We start from the raw sequence: 19520 nt of genomic DNA, 5'->3' as shown, positions 1-19520 counted from the left end.
ATTTCCTTTCACGTAAGCAAGATATTAATTGATGCATGCCAACATTGTTCCAGTCAAGCCTTTGCCCGTCAACACTGCTGTACATGAGCCCTGATTCAACCGACAGAATACCCTAAAGTGTTTCTCTTTTGGTGTGGTTATTGACATTCAGGTGAAGCTGCTCACACTGAAGAACCCCTCCCACTCAGTGGTGAGCGTGGAGATCTCCTCCCTCTCCCAGTACCCCGCGCCACTGCACGCCCTGGACATTCTCACCAGATGGTGAGCCCCCCAGTGTTCCTGACATGAGTCTGTACCTCCCGAGCGCTCCCCTCTTGCTGACCTCTCTTTGGTTTGATTCTGTGCTGCCGCAGGTTTAACATTAGCCCGCTGTCCGTCAACATCAGCACAACAGAGTTCACCCTGCTGTTGAAGCTCCCAAAGGTCAGATCACCCGCTGATGCACGTACACACGCACACGAAACACACACGATACACACACGAAACACACACGCACAAACACGGACCTATACACATGAAACAAACAGACACATACACACATGCACACACACACACACACACACACACACACACTAACACACTAACACACTAACACACTAACACACACACACACACACACACACACACACACACACACACACACACACACACACACACACACAGGGATCTAGAAAAGAGGGAGTTGTTTTTAAAGTGCATACTACACATCTTATTTTACTGTTTGTGTGTGTGTGTGTGTGTGCGTGTGCGTGCGTAGGATGGAGAGAAGTTCATAAGAGGACAGCGTGTCCTTCGTCTTCTGCTCCAGCCGTGGGAGACCAGAGAGGTGGCGGTGGTCTTCACGCCCTCGGAGCATAAGCCCACCTCCACCATCCTCGTCATCAGGTACATGAGAGGCAAACCCTGTTTTATAGGACCTGTCTGCTAGCAAGACTATCCGTTTAGGTGTTGTTGATAGTTGGCGCAGAAAGAGTACTCCTGCGCTATTTCATTTTTTTTTTATTCATAATTTTTTTACTTGGAAATTGTTGTTGATGAACACAGAATACACCGAGCATACACTTAAAGTAACAAATCCATTGTTTTTTTATTTACATATACATACAAACAACAAATACATCTCACCCACCCCATCCACTTGAACATGTAACACACTCACCTACAAAAACAAAAAGTAGGAAATAGATCAATAATTACAATTTAAACAAACTAGTAAGCAAGGACACCCCCCCCCCCTATGACGACGCCTAACGTCGTCATGTTCAGAATGATACACACTCACAAACACGGTACTTATTTTCTAAACACCTGTTCCTGTCCAGCTCCAACAGAGCACTAGCCTTAACGCTCACCACTAAGAACGTAGGGCTCTCAGCGTTGTACTGCGCCTGTGATAAAACCCCCCCACCCGATGAGCATGTGCTGCCCACCCGGCCTCTAAACGCGGTGCGGTGCGGTGGCTGCGCGTCCCTCCAGGAACAACCTGACGGTGTTCGACATGGTGACGGTGCGGGGACACGGGGCCAAGGAGCTGCTCCGGGTGGGTGGCAAGCTGCCCGGTCCGGGGGCTTCCCTGCGCTTCAACGTCCCCCAGTCCACCCTGATGGAGTGTCGCGATGGTAAGTTGGGGGGGCAGGGGAAGAGGTAGACAGTTGGTCGTATAAATAGGAGGCTGGGCCCACTTGATGCTATCATTCCCTCCCGGGATGTATTTCAGTTGATTGATGAACACGATAGTTATGTTATTATAACTCTAGTTCTATGAATGCAGGTGTGCCGTCTAAGCTTCCGTGCGCAAGAACTCTCACGGGACAAGCCATTAGGCGAAGCCTAGACAGCAAGGCCTACATGAAATAGAACATGTAGGCCTCCGCTTGACGGTTATTTAAGGTGTGTGTGTGTGTGTGTGTGTGTGTGTGTGTGTGTGTGTGTGTGTGTGTGTGTGTGTGTGTGTGTGTGTGTGTGTGTGTGTGTGTGTGTGTGTGTGTGTGTGTGTGTGTGTGTGTGTGTGTGTTGTAGGCGTGCGCACCAACAAGCCGCTCTTCGCCATACGCAAGAGCTTCCGGGTGGAGAACGCCGGGGAGCTGCCCCTCACAGTCATGTCCATGAACATCAACGGCTACCAGTGCCAGGGCTTTGGCTTCGAGGTGCTTCAGTGTCGCTCCTTCAGCCTGGACCACAACTCCTCCTCTGAGATCACCATTGCGTAAGACCTGACTGACAATTTAACTTTCAGACATGATCTAGAATGGAGAGGAGCTTAATCAATGAATCATTTTAGCCACACGTTGAAAGTAAGAGGAGAAAATACAAAAAGTAAAACTAATGATTTTACCAAACAAATCAAATGTTCTGTTTCTCAAGCGCAGAGGCAAATTGATTTTGGTGGTGTAACTCTTCCAAAAGAGGCCTCTTAGGTTTTATTTAAACTGGAGCTGACGTGCCCAGGTTGTGTTTTGAGAATGTTGTTTCCTGGGGGAATAGATATATTTAGACGTCCACCGCTTCATCTTCAATGAATTACAACAGAAAAAGTCGATGACTCAGAACTTTATAAATTCCTACCGTGTTATTAAATGAATGTTGAGGCGGAATGTTTGGTGTTGGTCAGTTTGGTCACTGACCAACACCACAGAACACTAGACAGTTGTTCTTATAAAAAGTGAATAGCAACATTGTTGCTACTCAATCATTACTCATTTAGCAACTTGGTCCTTGCGGCCACACTTCCCCTTTTTGCGTTGCACAAACTGCTCTACTGCTTCCTGTTCATGTATTTTGTACCTTTTGGTTTCTCTTTCTTTCTAATTCGCCCTGTGTCCGTCCGTCTGTCTGTCCCTCGCTGTCTTTGTCTCTCTCGCTGTCTTTGTCTCTCTCGCTGTCTTGGTCTCTCTCTCTTGATCTCTCTCTCTTCTCTTGGTGTCTCTCTTGGTGTCTCTCTTGGTGTCTCTCTTGGTCTCTCTCTTGGTCTCTCTCTCTCTCTCTCTCTCTCTCTCTCTCTCTCTCTCTCTCTCTCTCTCTCTCTCTCTCTCTCTCTCTCTCTCTCTCTCTCTCTCTCTCTCTCTCTCTCTCTCTCTCTCTCTCTCTCTCTCTCTCTCTCTCTCTCTCTCTCTCTCTCTCTCTCTCTCTCTCTCTCTCTCTCTCTCTCTCCGTGTCCGTCCTCCAGGTTCACGCCCGACTTCACCTCCTCTTGGGTGATCCGAGACCTGACCCTGGTGACGTCGCGGGGCTCCTCCTTCCCCTTCACCCTGAACGTCACGCTGCCCCACCACATGCTGCCCCTCTGTGCCCAGGTGGTGCCGGGCCCCAGCTGGGAGGAGACCTTCTGGATGATCACGCTGGTCTTCACCTGGTCGGTGAACGCCTCACTCGTGTTAAAGGGATTGCAGTAGAGCTCGTTTGGGTTGTCGCTGTAGGCATCGAGGCGGCATCGGTTGAATAATCAGTTTGAAAAGATGCGTCGTAACGTTTCATCATGGGCGGGGGACAGGATTGTGTGGGTGGTCAAATGAAATGTTATGGGTTCGAGACGTCGATGTCCGCAGTCTATCTGTCGGGGACCTGCTGAGACTAACGCGCGCACACACACGCACGTGAACTGGTACTAGAGAAGATTTTCTGACTGTTGCCTCTTCCACTAGTGTAAGGGTATTTTTAGAAACATAGTTCCCTCTCGGTTGTGACCCCCCCAATCGACACCAGAAGGACCTTTCAGGTCACTGAGCACAAAGCTTTAAAAAAAGAAAGGACTTCCAGGTTGGGGAGATTGACGCTCTGTTTCCTGTGTATCCGCCTGGACCGGTGCAGGCAGACGTCTCCATGTACGTGTGGGCGAGGTCTAATTGACAGAATAGTAAAACATTCTTCAGCGTCAGAAAAACATGCTTGAACTCCTGAGCTCCTGTATGCGTCTTCTGTCAACGTGAACTTACGATGGCTCACCAGGCTTTCTGGCAGCACAGTCACACCTCGTGTAGCATTTGTTTTTCTTTGTTTGCTTTGTTAGCTTTTATGGTTTACGTCACTGTTCGGCTCCTAGTTTTTACAATGCTATATGTGTTGCTACTTGGTACCGGTTATCCTCATATTTCTCACACGTTCCTCAGTTAATACAAGTCTTTAAGATTCCAGTGTTTGGATTAGGTCCTCCCTAGAGGGCAGAGATTGAAATCTCCACTTTAATTCGACCGTAACCACTCGGTCAGCTATAAAGTAATTGAAACTGTAAATGGATTTACTCCTCCTCCGTTCAGACGCAGTGAGATCCTCATCGCCTGTCTCTTGTCCTTCCAGCTTCTCTCTGTTCGGCGTGTGCCTGATGGCCTTCCACCAGGCCCAGTACATCCTCAACGAGTTCTTCACCCCCACTAGCCGCAGCAACCACAACTCGGTGCTGTCGCGGCACAAAGCCCCCGTCAACAACATCACGCCCAACGGAGTCAGGTACACCACCGGGCCCGGGCCTGTCCGCACGTTACAACTGCCTTTGGTTCAACGGTTGTCCATGCCTTGCCTTGTCAACCTATCCAATACATGTCGGATTTAGATTGGGTGTAAATCTTACCTTAAAGGTGACATATTATGCCACCAGGTGTGAGTGGGATAAGCCGTTTTGAAAATCTGCCTCTTCTGACATCACAAGTGGGTCCACCTATATGTAACGGCTAATCAGTGTCGCACTCAAACTTGGTTGTATAATATCTTAAAAAGCTGCTGTAGGGAAGCGTCAGGAGCTGTAAATCGAGGGGAAAAGAGCAGAAGAGCGCACGATTTTGAAACCGAACAAACAAAATATTCCCATCCTGCTCTATTCCCCGTGCTTAACCTATAGCCATTTAAAAGTGATTCAGTTTACACACTTGTGATTGACGAGCAACATGGATTCCCCAAACCAATCAGGAAAGAGATGATGAATGGTCAGGGGCTCATGCTACAGAGGCGGGGACCAATCAGGTGTGACGGTTGTTTGTTCCCGTCTGTGTTCCGCAGGACGAAGGGCGGCTGCAAGAGCTACGTGGACGCCGGCCACACCTCCGACAAGGGGAAGGGGCGTGGGTCCGCCGTGCTGGCCAACGCCAACCCCCCCGCCCCGCCACGCCCGCAGCCCGCCAAGAAGGCCCCCTCCCCCCCCCAGCCGCCGAAGAAGCACCGGGTCTCCCCCGTCTACGCCAAGCCCAAGCCCAGCGGCGCCGCCCCCGCTCCCGCCGCCGCCACCGCCGACGAAGAGCAGCGGGACCTGAGCCCCGCCCCCCTGCTCACCCCTGAGCCCGAAGTCTGTAACCACAACAACAACAACGTCATCGCCGTCGGCGACGAGGACGACGCCTCGTGTCGGAGCGCCCCGACGGAGGAACCCACGCACTTTAAGGAGGAGGAGCCCCCCCGCGCTGCCGAGGACAAGGGGCCGGCGGCCGTTACGTTTCCCATGGAAACGCCCGGGGCCCGCCCCGCGCACCAGGCAGCGGTGGGCGCCGGGGCCCAGGCGCACTGCAGCCCTGCAGGACAGAGCGTCGCCAAGCAGCGCACAGACGGCACGTACTCGGAGAGGAGGGCGAGCGCGGAGCTGGAGGTGAGGGCCAGGGGGACGCCCGGGGGAACGGGCTTCAGATCAGGGCTCATTCATCCAATACAAACCGACCTCGCGATGCGACAACGTGATATGCAATATATCAATTACAATTACAATTGGGGCATTTAGCAGATCCTTTTATCCAAAGCGACTTACATCGGTTAATACACACATTGACACACCGACGGCAGAGTCAACCCTGCAAGGCGACAGGCAGCTCGTCAGGAGCAGTTAGGGTTAAGTGTCTTGGTCAGGGACACATCAACACTCAGCTAGGAGGAGCTGGGGATCGAACTAGCAACCTTTTCGGTTTCAAGACAACAGCTCTACCTCCTGAGCTAAGCCCGATACCGAAACGGCTGCGCAATTTAGTTATTTATAATATCAATTCATGCATCAATTCATCTCAACACGTAGGCCTGGCTTAAAGGAAAGAGCTGTTTATGCGTTGACTGCTACCAATGTTGTGTTGGTCATACTGTAGAATGATTTATTGCTTGTGTTTAGTGAATAGTACAGAACATAAGGAACTTAAAAAGAAAAATTGCATGCTAAATTGCAATCGCAATATTTGTCGAAATAATCGCAATTCGATTATCGTACAGCTCTAGTTCAGGTAGGGTTTAACTTATTTTTTTGTGCTGGGAAATGGGGATTAGATGTAATATGATAGAAGGAATATACTTTACTCCGCTAGGCTTTATATAATTGTACTGCAGAATGTTTATGATTAAAATATGAAGCCTAGAGTTTCGACGCTATGATTCAACTCGCTAGTCTAGATCATAAGGCATCATTTGTATCCAGGTTATGATTCTGATGCATCATTTAGATCACACGACAGAACTTGTATGGGATGATATCATTCAGATGCATAATGTAGGTTGTGTAGCTCAGTCTGTGCGAGGCAACGCACTCCTCTTTAATAAACCAGCCACCTCTTGTCCACAGCCCCTGCCCCGAGAAGAGTGCAGAGCCCCGAAGAAGAAGGTGGAGACGTGTGAGACGGGAGCTCCGTCGGTCAACATTAATAATAATAAGGGAAAGAAGAGTCGCAGGAAGGCCTCCGAAGGGATATCCGGGTGAGTGCCGGAGCCAGTTCAAGCCCATAACGCAGCGCATCAATTGCACGTGTATGCGACCCAATGAGGCCGTTATTGCTTTCAAACCGTGAGCCATAAGTGAGGAATGGCAGTGCTGTCTCGCCCTCCCCCCCCCCACCCCAAGCGTAGCATAAATTGCTCACCGCTGTTTGAGTCACGGTGACTCGGCTGTCAATGACTCATGCCCAGGCATTTCATGAGCAAAGCGTTTGACATATAAACATCAGCCATAGCAGAAACCGGCATCTCCACATCGGTGCTTTGGATCATAAGGAGAAGCAGCATGAAGTCAAACCTACTTTTGTCATTTCAATTCAAACCTTTATTTACACTCGTAGGGCATTGAGGTTTCCCTCATTTACTATGACGCCTTTACAGCAAGGGACATGCACACAACAACAATAACAAAGAAACATGAGCAAAACCAATAAAATGAATAGAAATCTATCAAACTACATCAGCGGCTCTGATGGGTCATGAGGATATGAGGGTCCTCATCTTGTGCTCTGCGTGGCGTCAGTGTCCCCGAACACAGCGTGCTGGTGATGTCGGAGCGGGAGAAGGACCCCGAGTGGAGGCCCGGGGAGCCGGCGGCCGGGGGGCCCCGCGCCCGGACCCGCTGCCCCGTCGCCCGCACGGAGGCCCCCAAGCCCTGCCTGAGCAACGAGACCCCCTTCAAACAGAACGGTGAGCGGGGTGGGGGGGGGGGGGGGGGGACGCTGGTCGTACCGGCGGGACACGTCCATGGGCCTCGTAGAGAGGCGGTGGTCGCATGCGGGAGAAGTGGTGCGTTTCATCGGAACTTCAGAGATCCCGATCCCAGTTTCAACCGCAACGTCCACCGTAGTCGGAGTATAGATTTGGAAAGTGAGGAAGAACATGGCAAACCGTGACCTCAAGGTCCAAGATGGCTAGTCGGCGCAGTAGTAAAAGCTTTAGTGAGGGATTCTGAATAGTTTATTAGCGCTGTCTTATTTCTGATTCAGTCGTACATACAGTCCTATCTGTGGACAACACACAGCATAATGCGTTTTCAACTGGTAACGCCAACAATGGCTAACCAGGTTAGAACGGCTGTTCGCCGATGGCATCGTTGTTTTTTCCGACTTGTTGTCCTGGACACTGGTCATTCCGAAATACGACTTCTGAAACGAAACGCAATAAAATCCCAAGCTGATCGTGGTCGCTTGGTCATGATGTCAACAATAGAAAGGGCTGGCGCCTTACCAGGGAGTTTTTAGGAAACAGCAATTATGTTAAAGGTGACATAATATACCACCAGGGGTGAGTGTGATTAGCCGTTGCAAGCCGTTTTGAAAGTCTCCCTCTTCTGACAACACAAGAGGGCGTGTTCACCTAGATGTATGACGGATAGATCAGCAACGTTTGCTACAGTCCACTGGGTAGGCTGGTAGACTGATTTATGCAGCACACACCTAGGTGGATACGCCCACTGGTGGTATAATATGGAACCTTTAAGTAAAGATAAGAAGGAAAGTAGGACCAGATGGATCAGAGCTCTGGTGTGGCGCCACACAAAACAGGGCTAGCAGCGCCTCCGGATAACATTGGTGGGTCTGCTCCTAACTCCAACCCTTCTTTCATAAAAAGCTCCCGCCTGACATATAGATATTTTAAAGCAGGTCAAATGCACAACTCTGCTTTGAACACGGTGAGTATCAGGCCGTGTGTGTGTAGAGCTGAGGACTGTATCCAGGCTGACTGCTCAGGCCTGGCCTCCCCAGAGGGGTCATTTGGGCCTTGCGGTTGCGTCCCACATGTCAGACCGCTGTTAACTAAAACAAGTGAGCTCCAGACAGTGGAGAACCGTTATCCCACCGTGTTGAAGCTGTCTCTCACTCCCCCCCCCCCCTGCTGTGAGGAAGAGTTTATAATGCGGTCCGTGGAAGTTTTTCTCCAAGCTAAGCGAAAAACACCTCGACTCTTAAACTTTTGTGATTTGCGAAGCAAAGTGGGGCTATTAATCCTGGCTCGATAATAAAAAGTGGAGGGGGTGTTAATGTTTTGTGTTGACCCGGTGAGCTCCGAGAGGAATGCTCGGTACTATAAAGAACGCAGGACATTGGATTTCTAAGCATCGTGCGCCGAAGACGGGCCGCGTTCTCTGTGGTTACACGCTTTGCTTGTTCCCATTCAGGACGGCACTTAATAGACGCTTTCATCCAAAGCCATGTCCAGCCATTTGCACGTACAGTGAGGTTTTCTTTTATGGAAAGGCTTATCTTTGAAGGTTTTATGAGCGAGACAGTCAGGAAGGTATGGGAGAGGGAGGGGAAGACATGCCACAAAGAAAAACCACAGGCAGGAATCCAATCAAACCTGGGCCAGGGCTGGACCTTAATGGTGCGCACTCTACCCGGTGAACCATCGGGGCGATCGATACCGTTTTTTATACTAGATGTCATTACCGAGAAGGGGGGGGGGGGGGGGGGTTTGGCATCTCCAACAAAATGCAGACGGTTAGCTACGCTAATGTTAGCTACGCTACACCAGAAGCCAAGCGTCCTTCAGCCCGTTGCTGTTCCCCCCCCCCCCTCTTGACCGTCCTCTCCTCGTGCCTCCCCGCTCCAGGCGTGTGCCTGTTGTCCCGCCCCCGGAGGAAGACGGCGGCGGAGCGCCGCGGCCCGTGCGAGTCGGGCTCGGACTCGTGCAGCTCGTCGGGCAGCGTGCGGGCCAGCCGCGGCAGCTGGGGCAGCTGGAGCAGCACCAGCAGCGTGGAGGGCGAGAAGGACCCCGGTGCCCGCGCCCACCTCCCCGCGCCCCCCGCCAGGAAGAGTACGCACACCAGCACCGCTGGACCACACGCTGCACCGCACACGCTGCACCGCACACGTTTACCGCGCGCAGACGCAAACGCGCACGCACACACAAGCCGCACAGTAAAGGCGGCAGGAGCTCAGGAGGCGGAGCGGGTGGGCTGGTAACCGCAGGGTTGCTGGTTCGGTGTCGAGGTGTCCCTGAGCAAGGCAGATCACCCTCACCGCTCCCGACGAGCTGGCTGTCGCCTTGCATGGTTGACTCCGCCGTCGGTGTGTGAATTGGTGAACAGGCAATATTGTAAAGCAAGCGCTGTATAAATGCAGTCCATTTACAAACGCAAATGCACTTACACTCTTGTACACACACACACACACACACACACACGCACACGCACACACAGTATTCCATTAGATTTAAGCCTTGGTTTCTTTGTTATTTTTAGTGCTTGCGTCCCACGTCCTCTGGTATTACTTCTGGAGCGAACGTCTCCTGTCCAAGACTGTAACCTCGATGGTTTTGTGTGGCTGCGGCGGTCTATTTCCGTACAGTGAGAGACGGAGGATGGCACTTGTGACTCAGCCGGGACGCCCAGCCCACTTGAATGTATTACAACAGGATATGATCCCCCTATCACAGCGGTTTATTCTGTGTCGTCGACTTTATTAACAAGGAAAAAAAGCAGAAGCGACAAGGGTATGGGATCGGCTCGTGGTGGGTGTGACGGAGATAGTCCGAGCTGATCATCTGAGTGTGCTGTTCTGCGCCAACAGGGGACTCGATGCAGTGCAACAATTATCCAGCAGAGAGAGACTGCTACCAGAACGTGAACACCGCCTACAAGGCTCAGAGGTGTGTACTCAAACCCCCTCTCTGGTTCACAGCCACTGAATGATGAATCATCACCTGGATCCATTGTGCCGCGCAGACCTCATGTTAACGTGTGCCCTTGTGCTCGTCTCTGCGCAGTATGAACAGCTTGTGTTGTAAAGACCAGTGCCAAAACGCCCAGGCTCCGTGCACCTCGGGCCTCGGCCCTAGCTTTGCATCTGTGACCGCCGGGGTGGAGAGGAACATGGGTAAGAGGACACGGCACCAACTGTCTTCATGTCGGGAAGGGGGGGTTCATATTGAGCCCCGACCTCTCCCTAGCATTCGAGCCTGCTAGGCGCACCTTCACTCTTAGGCCCAATCCCATTTCTACCCCTTATCCCCTCCCCTTACCCCTTCCCCTTATCCCTTCCTTACCCCTTACCCCTTCAAAACAAGGGGGAGGGGAAGGGGTAGAAATAGGATTGGGCCTTAGGGTAATGTTTGTACAGATTTCCTTTATACTGTTTCCTGTGTCTATTAATTATTAAATATAACCATTTCATCCGAGCGACTTGCAGTGAAGTCCGCTGCAGGATGTGTCGGGAGAAGGTGGGGGTGACACGCCTCAATGCTCTGAGGTCTCCACAGGGCTGCAGATCTATACGTCCCCCAAGCTCGGCCCGTTGCCACCATTAGTGACTAGACGACGAGGATGAGGAGGATGATGATGATGATGTCCCATCTCTGTCCGTTTCAGACCTGACGGGGCAGTACGTCCCAGAGGAGACGTGGTCAGCCCCCTCCGTTCCCCTCACCAACGACTTCCGGTACAACGCCAGCGACGCCCTGCCCTCTGTCCCGCAGCCCCCCGCGCCCGGCCCCTACCAGGGGTACGTGTCCCTACACATGTGGCCCACGGGGTTACTGCACGTTGGCTCGCGGGCGCACTCCAGAAGGAGGCATTCACATGCGTTGGCTATCGTTTGGGGACAGGCACCTGTCTTCCTTCCCCCCCCCCCCCCCCCCCCGTGCGGTCCGTTAGCTCGGTCCCCTACGTTGGTCAAACAAAGCGTGTTTCGTGGCAACCTGGCCGAGCCATTTGACCACATTTCACCCCCAATCGCCTTTTACAACGTTTTCTGGCTTATAAGTAATTTGGTTTTATTGTGGTTGTAAATCAACTGTCACCAAGTGTGTGTGCCTTTCCCTTTTCTTTTGTTCTTCCTTCTCTTATCTTTCATAAATCCTTAAACAGAGCAAACTAGATTGATCTCAACCATAATAGAGTTAATCAGTGCAATTCAATCCAAGCTATTTTTCCCTTTTTTTTCTTATTATTATTTTCCTGTATGAACCACAACGCACACTTTGCTGATGAGCCCATGGGGTCGTCATTATTTCCTGTTTGTTTCTGTTTATCTCACCTGCCCGGTCAGTGTACCACCAGCGCCGTCAGCGACTGCTGGGTTTCTGCAGGTGCGCGGTGCACCAGCGTGTTTTAACGCGTCTCTCTCTCTCTCCCTCCCTCTCTCTGTGCGCAGGTTTCCCTGGAACAGTGCAAACAGCCAGTGCAGCAACGGTCCCTACGGCTACTGTGAGCAGGACAGCTACATGATGGGTGGGTAGGCGGTGTGTGTGTGTGTGTGTGTGTGTGTGTGTGTGTGTGTGTGTGTGTGTGTGTGTGTGTGTGTGTGTGTGTGTGTGTGTGTGTGTGTGTGTGTGTGTGTGTGTGTGTGTGTGTGTGTGTGTTGAAATGAAGCGTTAAGCCACGAGAGGCAGCGGTTTAAAGTGGATTTCAAACCGCTAGGGGGCGTTGTTGTCAGGCACGACGCGAAGCAGAGTTCTAAAACGGTTTCTAAAGAGGTTACTGCGACTACCTGGGGAGGCTTATCAAAATGAACGTGATGTACAATGCCATCATTTATTGAATGTGAATCATACATCTTGCGCAAAGCGATGTTCTTTCTCAATACCGCAAAATGGTTGCCAAGCTACAAAGGTACTTTGAGATTGCCTGCGCATTAAGGCGAAAAGTTAATTATTTTTCTCAAGCAAATCAGAATCAAGGACGCTGTTAGTTTCATAATGGTGCATTAAGACAAGGGTGTCTCCGGCTTTAGAGAAAAGTTCATCCACACAAAAAAGAAATCTGTGAAGGGAATCGGTCGATTTTTATTATATTATTTATGAAGCACTTTTCATTCTAGCAGTCTCAAATTGCACAGCTAAAATAGAACATGAGAGTTGGGCTAAAACAATAAAACAATAACTAAAAACCAACTCAAACTCACTAAATACCCTCCTATGTTAAAAGTTCTCTAGGCCCGTTTTGAAATTGTCAGGGGTCTGTGGACAATGGGGCTGAATTGTGTATTATTATTAAGTTATTTAATCTAAACTAATTAGATAATGAATTGAATTTCACCATTATCTTGCACTTATCCATAACACAGTTAAAAGAAAAATCATCTGACAGATGTTCCTCCAGAACCTGTGGGACTCAGTGATGCCACGTATATTTTAGCCTCATTTCAGTCTCATCATCGTCCTTTCAGGCAACGGGCAGAACTTCCCCTCCAACGGGTTCCCGTGTCAGGAGAGCCAGGGAGGCTACAGCCAGCAGCCCAGCTGGAGCGAGGACTGTCCCCAGGAGACCCCCTCCGTCTGGGACACCGCAGCCTGCGTCGGCAGCAAGGTGATTCATCTCACCGGGGCGGGGGGGACGGGGGGTGGCGGCGGGGGGTCTCAGTGTGCTCCCAGCGTGGGCCAGCCGCGGGGTTTATCTCTTCACTTCAATCCCCGCTCCGCTCTCTGTGACGGGGACGCAGGAGGGATATGGCGCCGGTCCTTTTGTGACGGTGCTTATTACGGGAGGAAGCCCTGCTCCCCGGTTCAGAGCAATATGAGTCGCCCTGGGGGTGAGTCAGCCCGTGGACCGCGGCTAAAACCGGATCTCATCTGCTCTTCTCCTCCTCCTCCTCCTTCTTCGTCTTTTCAGCCGTTAAATTAATTCCAGACCCTCTGTGTACGGGACGGAAATGGAAATGAAAACCCAGAGTGTGTCCACAAAGGGCTGGAAATGTGATATCATAATGCGACTCGCATTCAGAAACACGCCCCACAGTAACCCACGGCTCGCCGCGCACCCATGACCACAACACCAAACGATAACACGTCGCTTTCCTTCTCTCTCCCCCCCCCAGCCATACTTCCACGGTACCCGCAGCCTGTCGCCCATGTCCAGCCTGTTCGGCTCCATCTGGACCCCGCAGAGCGACCCCTACCAGAGCCAGTTCCAGGCGGACCGCTCGGCCCCCATGTCCCCGGTGTCTCCGGTGGCCCCGGTCCACGTGGCCCCCTTCAGCCGGGAGCCCGGCGGCTCCTGTCGGCTCCTGCAGTACTCCAGCTTCCACCCCTTCGGCCCGCACATGAACCTGGACATCTGGAACTCCTCGTCCAACCGCAGCTCCAACTCACAGCTGTCCAATGACTCTGGGTACTGCGGCGACGTGTAGACGGAGCCGCAGTACCGATGATCGCAAAAAAAAAGGCAGAACACGACGCTATACATATATAAAAGAGAGGAAAACGGGAATGAATGTGCGCTTTTATCAGTAACTTGGGGGCGGGGAATGTTAATATTCCTTTTCTTTTATGTTTCCTTGTTTTCCCGAATGTTCGATGTTGTCAAAGGTTAAGCATTTGTTTGTATATTTTTCTAGATGTTTTGCAGTTTGATCAAGGAAAATAAAAAAAAAAAGGTTTTGTACTTGGGACACGTTTTGTTGTCGTGATTGGAACGCCTTCCCCTTGGGGTGACGCGAACGCTGGTGAACCAGAACTCGTGTTGATTTCTCATTGAGAATTAAAGATGATGTGTTGATCAGTGTGCGTAATTATCCACCATGGTCTCCAAACCAAAAAACCTTAACATACATGTAATCTTTCAAATAGTGACCTATTACACCCCTATAAGATATTGTATGTTGATTTATGTAGGGGTCATTATGGGATTCAAGCAACACTATTTTTAAATGCTGTTAATTAAATGTTAATGTTAATTACTCTAATGATTGAATGATGGGGTAATTTCACTGTGAGGAAGTGTTAAGTAATTAACCTTTCCTGCTATAAATATTTAATTAGTGGAAATTAGGAAGTAAACGTAACCATGAAGGCGTAAAAAAGCCAATACTCTACACATAACTTGGTTATCTAATATTTGACCTTTATATTACTTCAACTTGTGTAGATTATTGAATATGCCTGATAAATGACCTGTTAAATAGGTGGAAAGATAAAATAAATCTTTAATGACCTTTAAAAAATTCAACGTAATGCTCTAAAGATAAGACTAAATGTATATTTAACTGCATAATGTCCCCTGTCTGAAGGCTTGGATAAAACTAATCGGTTATAATACATGAGCAAGTTTCTAAGTATTTCAACCATTCTGTTGAATCTAAAAACGGTATGGTAATTTTAGCTCTCGAGATTCTTCCAGCAATTTGTGATTTATTTAGTAACTAAAAACCATTAGCACATAACAAATGTGAGATTTTCCGGGGTCATGATTTGCCTTTCCAAGCTTACATTAGCGTCTAGGTCTGCTGTGTGTGTGTGTGTGTGTGTGTGTGTGTGTGTGTGTGTGTGTGTGTGTGTGTGTGTGTGTGCGCGCGCGTGTATGTGTGTGTGTTTGTGTTAATGTGCTTGTGTGCCTAAAAGCCTGTGTAATTCATTGTCCCGTCCTTGAGAGCTGACATATTGCTGCTATTGATCTTCAGGCCTAGAATCAACACAGAAGCTTGGATACTGACGATGGGCAGAACAGGGAGCCTGATAACACAAACACACACACACACACACACACACACACACACACACACACACACACACACACACACACACTAATTCACATTGATGTTATGTTTATCATAAAGACATGGGCAAATGGGCAGAATGTTAAAGAAACTTGCACCTCAGCTAAACAACTATAAGACTGGATCATAGGTAACCACACATTAGGATGTTTAGCACGATAACAGAAACACATTTTATAACTTTCAGAAGCTTTCGGTTACATTCATCATCGCTGACATCTGTTGAATCCCAAAACGTGTGCGTTGCTGATAGCTATTTGAATTGCTTTAATTTAGAAAATCATTTGTAAATTAATTGATTACTTGATTGAAAGAAAATTAAATGATAGAAACTCACTGATTAAATAGATTGATCAGTTTTGTTCACTTATCAAGTAAATACACATCGTTGCTTATCTCTTAGAAAATGTGATCATTTGTTTTGTTTTTTCAGTTTCAAATCATTATAGAAAAATACTTGCATACCTTGGCTGGGCCTCAGACAAATCCAGTTACATTCAAGAATCCCATGTGCTCTGGTAACTTAGACATTTATTTAATCACATCTTAATGACAAAAATGATCCATTAATCAGAGAAAATAATCTCTCAACGTTTAAAGTAACCGTGGTCATCTGTTAAAGATCCCCCTGAAAGCAACACATGGTCCTGAGGTAGATAACGGCCAGGTAAGGTCATGTGACTAGTGTTACGATGCTGCTTCAAAGCCCCCCTTTAGGGGTCAAAACAGCGTGAAATCCAATTTCACACTTTCTTAACCTTTAACTATCAGCACTGATCACGGACGGAAAAAAACAGATGTTTTGCTTGTGTGCATGTGTGCTTGTGCGTGTGTGCTAGTGTGTGTGTGTGTGTGTGTGTGTGTGTGTGAGTGTGTGTGTGTGTGTGCGCATGTATGAATGTCTGACAACTCTTCAGCATCCCCTAGCAGTGAGTCCATTAGCCCCGCTCCCCCTCCCAAGTTGCGGTGCAATAAAGTAAACAACGTGTGTTTGATCAATCCAGCCAGCAAATATTGGTCCTGGAAACAGCCTCATCCTAAATGAGATGGACACACACACAAACTGATCACACACACAACACACACTTATCCATTCCTCACACACACACACACACACACACACACACACACACACACACACACACACACACACACACACACACACACACACACACACACTGATCCCACACCCACACAAACACACCTCTGTCTGGAGGTATATATACCGTGTGAGCCATGCTGGAGCAATAATGTGCATGCCCTCCCCTGTGCACACTGGAACCCCACACACTGTAGCAGGACCAGACCAACGCACTCTACCCAGAGCCTCCAGCCTCCAGACACAGCTCCACCTAGCCTCACCTCAGCCCTTAGGCCCGCTGCAACCACAGGTAACGCAACCCTCGAGTTTTCCACAGTATATTATCCCCTTGGTTTTTTTGCGTGTTGATTTGGTTTTTTAGTTAGTTATCTATAACCCTGGTCGTCTCTCCTTGTTCCCCCTCTCTCTCCGCAGAACCCGTCTGCCAGCATGGCCACCAGTGTGGTCAGGAACATTCTCTTCCAGCCCCCGGGAGCCCCGGGATCCCGGTACCTCCCCCTGGTCCCCCAGCACCACCAACACCCCCGCTCCCTCACCCTGGAGTTCCTGGAGGAGATGGAGGAGGAGCAGGGAGAGAGAGAAGAGAGAGACGAGCCAGCAGAGCCAGACGAGGAGATGATGGAGGAGGAGGAGGAGGAGGAGGAAGAGGACGATGACGATGTAGACTGTGAGTCTGAGGTCCAGGAAGGCGAAGAGGACGAAGGGGAGGAGAGGGAAGGCTTCAAGATGGCCGACCTCCCTCCTCTCCAGCCGGCGGTGGACATGACCCGACAGCTGCTGAGGTTCGCCAACCTCATCAGCAGCGACGTACGCCGCTACTTCGGCCCCGGGGCCGGCGCCCAGGACCCGGGCGAGGGCCCCAGCGACCCTCTCCCCGGGACCTCCAGCGGGCGGCTGCGTTACTACGACGACCTGCTGAAGATCGCCAGGACGGAGGGTCCGGGTTCAGACGGCCGCGAGGCGACCTACTCGGGTCAGAGGGACGGAGGGGGGGCCGGGGGAGGGGCCTCGGGCTTGGGGCCCCTCGCCGAACTGTTCGACCGCAGCAGGCTGACCCAGGGGTGCAGCCAGCCCTGGGTCCGGCGGCACCTCCCGCTGAGCTTCTGGACCGAGCCCACCCCCCGCTGCTCCGAGCCCGCCCACAAAACGACATTCCCGGCAGGGGGGACGCACACGGACCTTGACGCGCAGGAGCACTACGGCGGCGCACACTCGCACGCAGCCGAGTCGCACCACACGCTGGACCACGCGCACCCGGACTTCAGTGACCTGCTGGCCCACTGGGACCCCCACCCGGAGCTCCCTCACGCACTGTGAGAGAGCGCACGGACCCCTCCCACGGAGCCACGGCGAGCCCGCCGTAGGAACGCCACGGCCAGACACAGACTGTACGGCGGCAGTAGCCAAGGGGGGAGAGGGGGTTGACCGGTTTGATCAAGGTTGCTAGTTCGATCCCCGGCTTCTCCTAGCTGAGTTTCGAGGTGTCCCTGAGCAAGGCACCTCCCCCTGACTGCTCCCGACGCCTTGGATGGCTGTCGCCTTGGATGGCTGACGCCACCGCCGTTGTCTGCATGAATGGGCGAATGTTGCACAATATTATGAAGCGCTTTTGGTGGCCAGGCCACTGGTTACAAAAAAGCGCTATCCTGTCTAAATGAAGTTATTTGCCATTTACCATTACTGTCGTGTCATTGCTATGGGTCTGTCAGACTTGATCAATGGATTGGTGAACGGATGGATCTTGAATGTCCAAAGGCCTGAAAGGAAATACATTCACGTATTCACACGACGTTCATGTATTCACATACTTTTTTAACAATTTAGTTCATTGTGCTGTTATTTAAGTTCACATTTTGTTGTGTATTTCTCTAATCGTAAAAGTACTCTATTATGTATGTGATGGTGTAATATTGTGTGTCAATTTACTCTAGTCGTGAATGAACCCTCTGAATGCGTCAAAACAAGTTTGCTTCAATTACTTTTCTATTGAGATATAAACAACAGTTTGAAAGATGGGGAAGGATGGAGATTTATTCGTTGGGTTAAAAACTGTGTTTGTTTTTGGTTAGGGGGAACACTGAGCAAATACAGTGAGGATTGAGCTTTGCATTAGCGCATTAGTGTGAGCTCCACAAACCGTTTCTAGGCAAATGAGAGCTTGATAAGACCTGAGGATATGTGTTTCGGTTAGGCTAGGGAGTCGACGTGTACTTACCTGGTGGGCCAGGGGACGAGGTCTGGGTGCAAGACAGAGATAAGAAGGGCAGACCACAGGAGGAGGAGGAGAGACAGAGGTGACAGTTGGGGAGGAGTCAAGGCTGGCGTTGAAGTAAGCTTTACGTGTGCTTTGCAACTTAACTGGCTCCTCTCGGAACCAATCGGCAAGCTGCACCACGTCAACGGCCTTGAATGAACGTGTTTACCCGAGGTGTTCCCGGCTCGTGATTGGACGACGAGGGAAGGCCAGTAGCGTTCCGACACACACTCTCTCCCTCGCAGTCATGAGCCCTCGAGCGCCTCGCCTCGGCCTCACACCACCGCCGTCCGCCCCCCCAACCTGAGTGTCACACAGCCAGGTGTCAGGAGCCAGGATCCCCCCAACGCCGCCGACACCATGAGAACGCACGCCGCGCTCGCCGCGCTGGCCCTGCTGGGCCTGCTGCTCTGCTCCACGCCCTGCCTCCGGGCCGAGGAGGCCGGAGACGCCGAGGAAACGGAGGACGCCTCGCCGGGGATGGAGGTGGAGGACGGCGAGGAGACGACCGACGAGGCAGTCGAGGAGAAGCCCAAGAAGGAGAAGACGACGGAGATCGAGGAGGAGGCAGACGTGATGGTGCTCCACAGCGTCAACTTTGCGCGGGCGCTCGACGAGAGCCGCTTTCTCTTGGTGGAGTTCTGTGAGTGTTGGGTTTGGGCCTCGGCCCGTCGCGGGTCTACCCGGGGTTCACGTGTTCGCCTGATAGAATGGCGCTTCGCAGTCGAGGCTTTGTGTCGTCTTTGAGTGCCAAACGCACGACCTCTGTGCAGAAATGTCTGTGAAGGCTTGTCTGGGAAATGTTTGATATTCTGGCAGGTGGAACTCAATCGTCCTGCAGAGAAAGGTTAGAGGTCGCATGGGCCTCGCCAGATGGCGTTGGGGGTAACTCTCCCACCACTCTGTTAATGGTGGAGGAAATAACAGTTGCTCCTGGGGAAAGCGGGGGTGGGGGGTGGAAAGAGAGAGAGATAAGAAATGCAAAGTGCAAACGGACCCATATACATGTGGGTGCACTGAT

At 50.9% G+C, this 19520-nt stretch overlaps 2 protein-coding genes across 5 annotated transcripts in view; both read left to right on the top strand.

Annotated features, from left to right (window-relative positions):
* tmem131l (transmembrane 131 like) overlaps positions 1 to 14039 on the top strand; it is a 33516-nt gene extending 19477 nt beyond the window's left edge. For all 4 annotated transcript variants that reach the window (XM_030351314.1, XM_030351313.1, XM_030351312.1 and 1 more), the window contains exons 18-34: positions 152 to 261; positions 354 to 423; positions 758 to 885; positions 1477 to 1619; positions 2020 to 2206; positions 3167 to 3352; positions 4294 to 4443; positions 4990 to 5569; positions 6521 to 6651; positions 7193 to 7359; positions 9265 to 9468; positions 10224 to 10302; positions 10420 to 10529; positions 11021 to 11153; positions 11805 to 11881; positions 12819 to 12958; positions 13467 to 14039. In XM_030351314.1, coding sequence (XP_030207174.1) covers positions 152 to 261; positions 354 to 423; positions 758 to 885; positions 1477 to 1619; positions 2020 to 2206; positions 3167 to 3352; positions 4294 to 4443; positions 4990 to 5569; positions 6521 to 6651; positions 7193 to 7359; positions 9265 to 9468; positions 10224 to 10302; positions 10420 to 10529; positions 11021 to 11153; positions 11805 to 11881; positions 12819 to 12958; positions 13467 to 13778 — 2907 coding nt within the window. In that variant the 3' untranslated portion in view covers positions 13779 to 14039. The remainder of the gene's footprint in view (positions 1 to 151; positions 262 to 353; positions 424 to 757; positions 886 to 1476; positions 1620 to 2019; positions 2207 to 3166; positions 3353 to 4293; positions 4444 to 4989; positions 5570 to 6520; positions 6652 to 7192; positions 7360 to 9264; positions 9469 to 10223; positions 10303 to 10419; positions 10530 to 11020; positions 11154 to 11804; positions 11882 to 12818; positions 12959 to 13466) is intronic.
* Positions 14040 to 18755: 4716 nt separating this feature from the next.
* pdia2 (protein disulfide isomerase family A, member 2) overlaps positions 18756 to 19520 on the top strand; it is a 6737-nt gene continuing 5972 nt past the window's right edge. The window contains exon 1 of the mRNA XM_030352604.1: positions 18756 to 19142. Within this exon, the coding sequence (XP_030208464.1) occupies positions 18860 to 19142 (283 nt within the window). The 5' untranslated portion in view covers positions 18756 to 18859. The remainder of the gene's footprint in view (positions 19143 to 19520) is intronic.

The sequence above is a fragment of the Gadus morhua genome, chromosome 3 (assembly GCF_902167405.1).
Source record: "Gadus morhua chromosome 3, gadMor3.0, whole genome shotgun sequence".
NCBI classification, from domain to species: domain Eukaryota; kingdom Metazoa; phylum Chordata; class Actinopteri; order Gadiformes; family Gadidae; genus Gadus; species Gadus morhua.
Note: the sequence above shows the minus strand (reverse complement) of the source record. Positions and strands in the feature narration are given on the sequence as shown.